This window comes from Amblyomma maculatum, chromosome 6 (assembly GCF_055883805.1).
Source record: "Amblyomma maculatum isolate TAMU_Amacu chromosome 6, ASM5588380v1, whole genome shotgun sequence".
NCBI lineage: Eukaryota > Metazoa > Arthropoda > Arachnida > Ixodida > Ixodidae > Amblyomma > Amblyomma maculatum.
In genome coordinates, this window is record NC_139349.1 from 149,332,688 (window position 1) to 149,344,791 (window position 12,104).

General features: G+C 42.1%; 1 protein-coding gene across 2 annotated transcripts in view; it reads right to left on the reverse strand.

The window, feature by feature from the left end:
• The window catches only part of LOC146187003 (nuclear factor related to kappa-B-binding protein), a 94,626-nt gene that overhangs the window by 63,911 nt on the left and 18,611 nt on the right, over positions 1 to 12,104 (reverse strand). For both annotated transcript variants that reach the window (XM_084607542.1, XM_084607541.1), the window contains exons 7-9: positions 7,890 to 8,027; positions 3,434 to 3,537; positions 224 to 314 (exon numbers count right to left, since the gene is read on the reverse strand). In XM_084607542.1, coding sequence (XP_084463668.1) covers positions 224 to 314; positions 3,434 to 3,537; positions 7,890 to 8,027 — 333 coding nt within the window. The remainder of the gene's footprint in view (positions 1 to 223; positions 315 to 3,433; positions 3,538 to 7,889; positions 8,028 to 12,104) is intronic.

A 12,104-nucleotide genomic window follows, 5' to 3' on the forward strand; every position in this document is an offset into this window, starting at 1 on the left:
CAGCAGCAGCCTGCATCAGCCCAGTTGATTTGAAGATTTGGGGTGCTATGCGGGAACGTCCAATTGTTGCAAACCAATGAAGCAATGGTTCATTGAATCTGCAAATTTATGCCAGGGCTCGATATGCCGTAACACCCTAATCCCAAACTCCCCAGCGCTTTGTCAAGGCACAACCAGACTGGAGGCAGCGGTGCATGCCCGATGGAAGCAGAGAAGCACTTACGAGATGGCCGCAGCTGGGGCCTCCGTGACAGGTTGGTCCGACTGATTACATCCTCCAGGGTCACTGACGAAGTGTCCAACTCGGCCGTATTCTGCAATGCCACACAGCAGCACATCTTACCCCTGTGAAAGACCCCTCTTCTTTGGGTCTTCATTCACGTGCCACAGGGTACCGTTCTGACCTAAAGTTTCAGCGTGGGGCTCTGGGGCATATCAACAGTGAATGAGTACAGTAGCCGACACATTTTGCATTTTGCAGATGCAGCCTCTGACATGCGCAGCTTCACTCTCACCTGGATCCATGATATACATACTACACCGATCCTAACAGAACGGCACACTTCATCGAGGCAGGTGGGTGTGTGACATGGCATGTTAATCAGCTAGCCATAAGCCTAACACCCTCGAGGGCTTGGACAAGCCAGACTCATCAGTAAATTTGCTGTCATATCTTGCACCTGACAGGCCCAGCCCATTGTATGTATATTGTGGCCCTCTGTGTCCAACCTGCAGTGAATTCGACTTGTGCAACATGAATTGTTCGGCTGCCAGGTGAATACTGGCTAAAGTTTTCTTAAAAAATATGTTCCCTCCACAAGATTCAGTGCACTGCTTACTCTGTGTACCTGAGAGTGCCAGGCTTACGGACAAAATTGAGGAACTGAAGAAAAAAGATTTATGGGAGGATAGTAGGTAAAATAGACAAAAATGATTTTGTTTTTTTTTCAATTTTGTCATCAAAAAATAGTACAATATCTTAACAAGATGTCTTTAAAATTACAGACTGAAATGAGCAACAAAGCAGTTTAACAGCCCCACCAAACATACCCACCGCTTTATAAAGGAGGGGTGGCCTTCTTTATATGACTTTGCACGTAAAATTGTTATATGAATGGAAAGAAACAGCGCTACTAAGAGGGGTGGGAGAACAGACAAAACACATGCGCTCGGAGGATGAGGAGGATCCCCGTGTGGTCACTGCCCTGGCCGTAGCAGCAATCCACCCCCTCGAAGCGGCCAGCACCAGGGGGGACGGCCAGCCAGCCCCCCCACAATGCAGCAGCCCTCATGCTTTTTTCGCATGTGTTTTGTCCTTTGCTTTTTCCTTGTTTTTTCACTGTCCTGTTCTTCCTTATACGCTGCCTCACTTGAAGCAATAAATAATATGGTTGCTCAGCGCATATGTTTTGTCTGCTCTCCTGTCCCATCTTAGTAGCGCTGTTTCTTTCCATTCGTGAACATGTACCAACCAGCCCGTATTCGCCCTCTTCTGAAAATTGTTATAATTTTTGCTCGGAAATTCATAGGTCAGTTTCTTCTTTCATCTAGTTCTTAATTTTTTTCAACAGAGGACACTTGAAATGCTTCAAACTGGGCTTCCTGCACTTTTTAGCGAGCGTTCCAAGACGTGTTCACAATACCATTGTACACATATATCCACTGCGCCACATTCTACCTATTTCTGCAACTGATGACGTGGACAATGCTGTTGGGTACCACAATGATGGATATAAAGTGAGGAAGAAAGTCCTTGAGGTGCTCGACAAAACGATGGCAGTGTTCTGCACTGTAGCCCTAAACCAGGCGGACAATTGTCACGTAGCCAAAGAACACTTCTGGGCCTCAGCAAAAAAGAAAAAAAAAAGACAAAAAAAAAAACCAACAACAACAAAGCAAGGGAAGCCCAGAAAAGCAAGCAGAAAAGGATACGAACCCAAACAATAAGCCCAATGTTCGTTTAGGTGTCACAAAAAAATGAAAAACAATTATACCGCAATTTCTGAAAAAAGCTGTTTTGGTGCCTATTATATGAACATTTTCTCATCAACCGTAATGGGTAATAAAAGTAAACTCTCAGGACACTTAGATGTATGCCTGCTGCATTTACTGAACTACAGAAATCACGATGTCCCCAAAAGTTGTTCTTTTAATATATAGTTATATAATTGAACAAGTTGTGATAAACCGAACGTCAAGGTTCAAAAACATTTTTTATGTAAAAGAAGCGAACTTGCGAAATTATTTCAGATCAGTGAATACTGTGCATAATAAAGAAGATTGCTGTGGATTTTGCTTCTTCTGGTGGCAAGAGTTTTATACCCATGTCACACGGTCATTTTCAAAGGCGATTGATTCTATAGCGTTCGAGATTTTCAATCGCGATTGAACTCGATGAAGTTTTGCTGCTGCTACACGGCATAACTCGAAGGCTGTTGAAATAGTTCTGGTTTTTTTGCCAAATCTTCGTGGCGCCACTATCGTTGCTTTCGGTTTTGCTTAAAGAACTAATATCTTTCTATAAATGCTAAATAAAATATAACTGTTACTTTCTTTAATAACTGCAGGTTTTTAGTTGTTATTAATGAACAACAGCTTTTTTTTTTTTAAACGCTCTGACAATACGGCGGTGCTTTTCATTGTGTTTGCTTTTTTTGGCAGCGCAGGTTACAGTTGTAGAGAATACAAAAATAATGTGCTTTGAAAAAGATCGATGCTATTTTTTAATTATTGCGCACACTAATATTTTACGGTGTAAATTAAATATATGAAATAATAACGCTTGCTCATGTTTTTGTATCATAAAGGCACTGTGCATGACTGCGCATGGTGCTCCTCGGGTCAACGCTAGCAACTTTGCGTAACGTTCGAAGGCCTTCGAGATCTCGATAGCGTTCTGAGCTGTTCCGTTCGACTCAATGGCCATTGAAAACACCCGTGTGGCTGCGTTCGAAGGCCTTCAAGTCGATAGACAATCCGTTCGAGGGCCTTCGAAATGCCTGTGTGACAGCGGTATTAGTACTTTGTAAATGTACCTTTCCCAATGTGCTGCTTTACAATATTTATTAACTTTTACTTAAAATCTGCTCATTAGTTCTCAATGAATCTTGGTGTACTTGATGCCAGCTCATCCATAAAACACACAACCAGGTTTCAAGGTTCTTGTCTGAGCCTTAACTGAGACACATTAGATCATCCTCACCCACACCTCACAGGGTGTCATCTCCCCTTAATGATGGAGATTGTTAACAATTATCTATGTATTTTCATATCCAAATATATTTATACATTTACTTTTTACATTGCCTCAGGTGGCTCATTCATCTACGCCCCGAGGCATTGAGAAAACAGGGTGTAGACGAGCCGCATGTGAAAGTACTGGAAGCTGTCTACAGTGGTCATGCACCATTCACTTGAAAGGAAAAAAGCTTACCACGCCAGCCAGTCGCTTCTGCCGGTGCGCAAGTAGCATGTCACGAAACCTCTCCTCAGTGATCTCGGACAGGGTTAGACATTTGCTCAAAAAGTGACCAGAACCTGCAAAACAGGAAACAGGCCAGAGCAGAAAGCCAGAGATATCAGATAAGTAGACCACAGACACCCTCACACAAAAGTGCAGCAAACAAAAACTAAATACCATTACAAACTAATTTTGTATAAAACTGCACTTGGTGCATTGTGCAGCATTACTTCAAGTTAGAAAACTTATCTTTCAGGCTTTGGTGCGTCCAAAATGATTCCAAGGGAAGGAAAGCATAGCAGGGGGTGGCAGAAAGTTAGGTGGAAGGATGAGGTTAAAAAGTTTGCGGGGGTCAAGTGGATGTAGCCAGCACAGGACCGGGTTAATTGGAGAGATATAGGAGAGGTCTTCATCCTGCAGTGGGTATATTAGTCTAGCTGATGATGATGATGATGAAAGCTCAAACATGCTTCATCCATCTGCCACCTTCTGCTTTCTAAACTCGCTTACCTATCAACTGAGAGCCACCCAGAACACAGTTATGTGATTTACCATGTAACGATAATCAAGTGAAACTAACATCACTGCAAGTAAATGAAGCCTCGCCTATTCATTTTCAAACTCCCAGCATTGCAATATGTTTTTAATAAATAATAATTTTAATTTACATCACCGTAAGTTGATGAAGAAGGTGGGAATAAAAGCAGTTAACGCTTGACAAAGTTCCCACTCCCTTTACAGCAAGTGAGCAGTGGCATGCGGCAGTACTTCTATCACAATAGCCAACAAAGAGGTGAGAAAAAAAAATAAACAGCCAAAGTTGATTTAAACGTAAGCAAGAAAAAACAATTTGCTTAGAAAAAGAAAGCATGCATCAAAACAATAACATTAATTGCAACTAAAACCACGCTTGTAAAACATTAATTCTACAAAGGAACATTTACACAAGCTAATGAATACGCACTAAGAAAAGAAAGTTTCGCAGAGAAAGATGTTTATATTCACATCAATTAGTTTATTAAGCAGTAATAAAAGTTGAAATAGAACCATTTGGAGCCCATAGTTTGTTCTCGTGGGTGGCAATACCCAGTGTAGACAGTAATGGTGTAGATATGTACATTGAAATAACTGAATGTGGGCTAAGTCTGATATATTGATTATGCATTATTGCTTCTCTGTCATATAGGTGCACAGGAGTCTATAAGCATGAAGACTGAAAACGTCAATAAACTTATTCCTGGAAAATAAGCATTTAGTGGAGCGTCTATTTGGCAGGTTATAAACAATTCTGAGAGCCCGCTTTTCAAGAACAGCTAGTTTTCTCAGACTGTTATGTGTAGCTGTGCCCCAAATTAATCGGCAGTAGTTTAAATGTGAGCGAAACAATGCATGGAAAAGCAACAGTTTGACATTTTTGGGGAAAAAACTTCTGAAACGCGACATATGCTTTTATGCTTTTAAAGCTACACATGTTATGTGGTCCTCCCACAACATACTTTGGGTGAATATTACGCCAAGCGACCTAAATGACCTTACTATTTCAATCTGTTCATTGTTATAGAATTGGGGTTCGAGCTCACTGCACTTTTTGATTTTGGGTGAGAAAGTATTGCTTTAGATCTTACAGTATCTACAGAAAGGATAATTTTAGTGGACCACATTTGTATTTTCTCCAAGACTATGTTCGCATTGCTTATTAAACTGTTACTAGTATCGTCAGCGTAAATTATGAACCAAGCACGTATTATATCATTAATGTATAGATTAAATAGCAATGGTCCCAGGATACTCCCTTGGGGTACCCTGCAGGATACTATTGGCGGAGCTGACTTTGATTCATTTATTTGGACATTATACATTCTAATATACATTCCTTCTGGTGCACAAGAGCAAGTTCTGTTGAAAGGATTTTCCTGAAGCCATATTGGCAGTCGGAGATTATACTGTGTTTATTTAAAAAACTTTTCACTCGTTTAAGAATCAATTTTTCTAACATTTTTCAAAAAACAGGCAAAATAATAATTGATCGATAGCTCCCAAAATTATTTTCATCTCCTTTCTTGCATGACTATTTCTCTAGCAACCTGCATTTTCGAGAGAAAAGTGGCAGTTTCTATACATAAGTTATGTGTACTAATGGCACGGCAATAACGTTTATGACGTGCTTAACTAAACGTATCTGGATATATTATCCGCATCACTCGAGGTGCTGTTCCTTAGGTCTCTAAACGTTGACAAAATTTCGTGCATAGAGACAGATTCTACAAACAAAGATGAAGGGCATCAGTCAATGACTAGGTGAGATGAACGGGTTGAGAAATTCAATAAGCAGTTAAAAAATTGTTAAACTCTTTTGCGAGACGATTGAGATGATTACCTGAAAATTTTATGCGATTGTTAATTACCTTACTGGGGCTTTTAACCTGCGACACGCCAGAGTCGAGTGACCGAAGCTTGCACCAGAGTTTATCAGGGCAGTTCGAAGCAGTTTGGAAGTTAGTTTCATATTATCCGTCCTTCGCCTGTCATATGTTGGAATTCAGTTTATTTCTATACTTCTTGAAGCATTGAAAAACAAATTCTTTGGTGTCAATTAACAGCTGACATAATTTGCACTTTTCTTTAATATGCGACTAAAATTCATGCAATATCTACGGCTTTCTTATGGTATCAGATTGCCTCTTTAGCTTTTCAGTAAAATACATGTTATAAATAGGAATGAACTTTGCAAGAAATAAATTCCAAGCATTCTCCACACAATTTTCTTTGTATAATTCTGACCAGTAACCATCTAGAATATTGGAACGAAATCTTTCTAAAGAACTTTCTGTTACACATTGGAATATAACTTTCTCACAAAGGTCTCACTTATAAATACCCATATGATCAATGATGTTGCAGCATGCAACTCCTGAGTGAGTGAATGAAGAGCCAATGTTAGTTAGGAATAGATCAATGCATGTTTGAGAGCCAGGGGTTACACGGGTTGCATTGGCAATCATATTTGTAACACAATAACATCCGAGTAAAACTTAAAAATCTGCACTGCTCGGAGTTTGTAAAGGAGAACCCGCAACTCAGGCGCGCACATCCTTTGGGGATGCGAAAATAACCCGCCCTCAAGGGCCTTTCTGCCCGCTCCCTCTGCGGAAAGCTGGGACCAACTCCTCACCAAGCCAGACGAGAACACACAACTTGCATTTATTTCGTGGGCCCAGGACGTGCACCCCCCCCAACGGGGGCCACACAGGACCCAGCTGCCCTAATTCACGACATCTGGGGCAAATAAAGTTGTTTCTCTCTCTCTCACTCGCTGCAAACCGACTTCAACTCATGGCTCATCTAGAGTGACTCCTATGCACTCACCCACCCACTCATCTCGACTCACTCATTCATTTGGGCTCATTCAGTTCTACTCAATATACTCATCTGGACTGACTCGTTTAAGTTCACTCACTCATTACGACTCAAGACATACATGGAAGGGCATACCGAGCATACCGTCTTTAATCCTAGGCGCACAGCAGGACACTAGGTATTTGTGCTTCAAGCAGTTTGGTTGATAGTTTTCCATTATGTGAGCAAAGCGCCATGTATAATTTTTACCTTGTAATCAAACACACAAGTTTATTGCAATAAATAGCCAGGACTAGGACTAAATAGACTAGGACACCATTCACTTTGTGCTGGACAATAGTGAGAACAATCACCATGGTCAAAATGCACAAAATACGCCAGGGGGTACAGTCCTATGCAGTATAATCCTTGATGTTATCCTTTGCGTGTTTTGTTTTTGGTTTCACGTGCATTCTCCTTAATATATTTCCTCTGTTTTTTCCTATAAACCTTCAGTTCTTAGACAGCAACCATGTTGTCTTCTCTTTCGCTGGTCCTTTATCTCCTTTGTGCTGGTCCTCAAGATGAAATACTTCCAATTTGCCCAATACAGCGTGATGTTAAACAAAATATTTTGGGGCGCAGAAGTCTCACTTCTCTAGAGAAATGCAAAAGCATTAGTGTTTTGTTGATGCTGATGATTCTAAATCATGTGACACTTTGTCACATGACTGCAGTATGAAGTCATCACTTTTTTGCAAGTCCCCCTGAATTGTATGGCACATTTGTGATCCTGATTCCCATGGCACTTCTTTTTATGACGAGTTTGACATGACATCACATGATTAGTACAAAGTAGCATGTAACTCACATGGCAATCACAAACCTTTTTCCACCTTTTTTTTTTTTGTGCCTGACAACATCACATGACTAGACATCATTACATGATTTAAGTCCATACAATGCCACATGACCTTTTGGGACCACAGACTTCCAGCAACAGATTCTGTGGACACTTCCAGCAATGGCTTTTCCTTCTGATGAGCCTTATAAAATTTTCGCTGTAACAAGCAAATTTTGCCAACCCACTCACCCGTGTCACACCGGTGGGGTCCCTGGGGTCCCGCAGCCAGTGTCGATGGGACCCTGTTTAGTTCGGGGCTCAGGGCGCTTTCAAAGTGGTGCACCTGCCGCCGGTACTTTCGCAGAAGCTTTGGAGGTCCTCCACCCTCTGCGCACAGCAATCACAATGCCGACAGCATGAACACCAAGACATTCGGCGAGTGAATGCCACTGCCTAGAGATGGCGCCACAAGTGCGCAAATTGCAAGACAGCTTTGCACAAATGCCCGACGACTACATGAGTCTAAATTCTTACTGATTGGACACGACAACTACTCTGTACTTTTAAGGTACTAGTTTCTATGCCAGCTTGATGTGCACATATATTTGTTGTATTTATTTATATGTTCTAAAAGCTTAGGTATAATAAAAATATTACTTCAAAAACTACCGTATGTTCGCACTTTCATAGGCCAAGCATGCTACTGTATATATTACAGAAAAAAAAGTAACAAGCTAGTATAGGCAAGTATAAAGAAAAAAATTACAACTGCTTCATGAGATGAATAACTGCACAGAAGCAATCCTTTACTACGCTAATTTTCATCCGTCCTTTAATAGCACGACACAAATAGAGTGGGAAAACAATCAACTGGTGCAGCTTGCATTATCTATAGTCACCTGCAGCAAATACATTGGTAATCTGCCCTAAAATGTTTGGCATTGGTAATTTGACCAGCAGTTTGTTTTTTGATGTTTTCTTTGACATCCTTTTTCCCATGTTTTCTTTTGAATACATCAGCAGTGACACTGAAGAGTATCCTGATGCATACATCTAAGATCTGGGACTTCACGCACAAACCAAAGTTCCAAAATAAGCTACATTTCACTGTTGTTTGCATCCTGCGGGAGCAAAGCCCAATTTTATTAAACATGATATTCTGTTGCTCCATGCTGATGACAAGTGTGAAACCCTGAGCTAGTGCAATGTAGGCCTCTCGAGCTTGCACGTGCAGACATCTTATCATGCTCGTATGCATGGCTTCTTTACAGTTCGATCAGTGTGTAGATTTAATACTACAGAATTCCATGGTGCACAAGTGTTAGACAGCAAATTGAGGTGCTGAAATATTACATCATTAGATGCAGCTTGGTTTTGAAACAAAAAGTAACAATTACTAGTTTTCAACTGCTGACACAAATAACCAGATCACCAGGAACCGTTACATGTTACAAAAAGTAATAAATGCATTACAATATTTCATTTATGACAACAAAACAATTACTTGTGATGAGTTATATACAAGCCCAGGTATGCCCCCAGATGACTTCTGCCTGGTGAATGAAGCACCCTCTCCCTCTCTAGCTCAAATGTTGACCTGCAGGTAGGTTTAGAAAAGCTCACCAGCCTGCAAGACAACCCAGATTCCTATTCTTTCAGATCCACAGATGACAGCACATACAGAACATATGCACCACCACAAGAGGGTAAATTTTATTCTACTCTAGGTGTGTGAAGACAGTGTGCTAGGGGAGATCACAGTGCTAGCGTGTCAAGAAGAGCTAATCAACTTCCATGATGCTTCAAGCAGGCTACACGCAGTTAATGGAATCATGAGAAAACCAAACCTGCTTACAACCTACACTGACACCAGTCCAGGATAGCAGAAGCAGATGGCCCACATAACGGCAGTGCCTGACTGCCTAGGTAGGAACTGTACAGAATGATGGATGAGCTTGCTAAGTACATGCTCATCAGCAAAAGGCCTTTCTTTGACCAACAAAAAGAAGGATTGAGGGAATTAGGGGCAGTGCCTATGCACTGCCCCTAATTTGCACCCACTTTCCATAGGCATTGCAGTTTATGTTAGGACCTTCCTCTGCAGCGCTGCCGGCAGAGTCTTTACCATTCCTTGCCTTGATGCTCTATCCATTCCGAGCAACTTTCCAGACCAGTGGGGGAGACCAACCAGTAGCGCCACGTCTTGGCGAATAACTTTGTTAGGATGTACTTGCCACCTGGCTCAAAGGTGGCAACACACGACCCTTGTCTTCACTGCAACGATAATAGGCCTACTGACGGCTTCAACTGAAAGTTCCAAGCAATTCGTTGCCTTCGCCGCCAGAGCTCATGTCCCGTCCTAGCTACGAAAGCGTCATCTACACCCGGCGATGGAAACTCCGGTGAAATGCACGCTCGTGGGAACTATATAAATATTGAGCGAAAAGCCACAGACAGTCACATCTCACGTGCGTCAGCCGTCACGCCAAGTCGTAATCAGCTTGCCGGAATTGTTACCAGAACGGTTGCCAGTCGAGCTTTTTGCCACTGAATTTCTGAAGCTCCAGCTTAGGCAACCTCAGTTGTCCCGAACGGGCTGCAGGTGATCTTGTCGTGGGTTCTTTTGCATTCATTGTGCTTGCTGCACAGTTAGAATTTCTTTCATTGAAACGCCGAAGCCTTGTCCTCATTCGTGTCATGATAGCTTGGCACTGACGAACACCTTTGCATTCTTCCGCGAGGCCTTCGTCATGCACATGCGGCTCAATCAGGGCATCTAGCTGTTTAAGATCTTTCGAAACAATGTCCAATTCATCTGCTATTTCTGCGATGAGGTCTCGTTGCTGGGGGCTGAGGTCATCCGTTGTTGTTAGTCCTCCAAGTTCCCCGTTGAGTTGGTTCAGTTCGGCGCGCATCACTTTTCTCTTTGTCTGCAGTCACTCCATCGCCGTCGTCCGTTGCAGTTAGAATCGCTGGCCTCAAGTTGCTGTTGTTCTTCGCTTATTCCCAGGTTTCGGCACCAAGGAAATTGTTCTTTTTTCAATGACGTTAGCGAGAACTTTTTGTAACAACAACAACATATCGTTTATTGTCCAACTGCACACAAAGAGGAACTGGCCGGAGAGTATCGAAAAGGAGCACTGCACTGCTTCAGAGTCACTGAGTGCCTGTTTTCCGACCTTGAAGAGAGTGCACCCTCTGCGCGTCAACCCACCGACCACACAACATACAACACAGGCGCGCACAGCCATTCCCCACGGGGAAGATGGGCGATTCCAGTCCATGTCCTACACAGGCGGCGTCCCTCCCTCGGAGTCAGTGGGATGGCCCAGATGTTGTGCCATGAAGACTGCGATAGCGGAAGCGGCACGTGGAATATTCAACACATGTAGTCCCCCCACACGCAGTAGTAAAAGTGGAGATATGGACTGGCCGAAAGAGAAATAACAAACTCTACAGTTCTGCTGAAAGTTGAACTAATGAAAGGACGGTTGCTTCCTATGTTTGATATGGCAAGGAATTAAATGATCTTCCATTCAGCACTGCTGCAGTAGCCTGCCCATGCAATGCTTTAAACTGGACATCTGATACCAAGCTTGTGGCATACACATCACTAATAAAACCCTTACTGGAAGATGCCAATGCCATTTGGAATCCGCACACTAAATCAGACATTCATGCACTAGATGGTATTCAGGGAAGAGCGATAAGATTTATCTACAAAGCTTATGGCAGGTACATATCGGTTACCAATCTAAATGAAAGTGACGGCATGCCAACACTTGAAACGCGCCGAAAGATTCATCGGCTGCAAATGCTGTGCAGTTTAACAGAAGAAGAGAGACTAGGTGGAAATGTTTCAGACTAGAACTAATGCATATCGCTCTTCCTTGTTTCCCCAAACCATAGCAAAGAGATTGTGAACTTGTCGTCGATTGATTCATTCTTGACTGCTGTTAAAGACCATGTGGCAAAATACTAATTGTTATCTTTGCTCCCCACTTCGCGTACTGAAGCTGAACCCTAACTGTTCATATCTCAATGCTTTACATTGCGGTGTATGACCCTACGTTTGTATTCTTTTCTTTTTTCCGTGTTCTTTAAACTGGTGTATACTTGTGTATGTGCACATTTTATTTCCCCTTGTTAATCCTTTCTGCTGTCATCGAAAGAGAATTAGCTTGTGTTGCTTTCCCTGCCTCACAAACAGTGCTAGTTTTATCAGCTTATGTGAATGCCACTAATGTTCCTTTTTGTTGCTTGTACCCACTCCTGCCTTGGCCGCTAATGGGCAGCCGAAAGTATTTGATAAATAAATAAATAATAAAAATAAATAAAAAATAACATCTATATTTTCAACAATTAGTAAAACCGTACAAAATTTTGTGTACTCACCTATAGGGAGCTTGCATAAAGCGATGTACGATGGGTAATTCACCATGATGTTGTCGACAGTGGATGGCA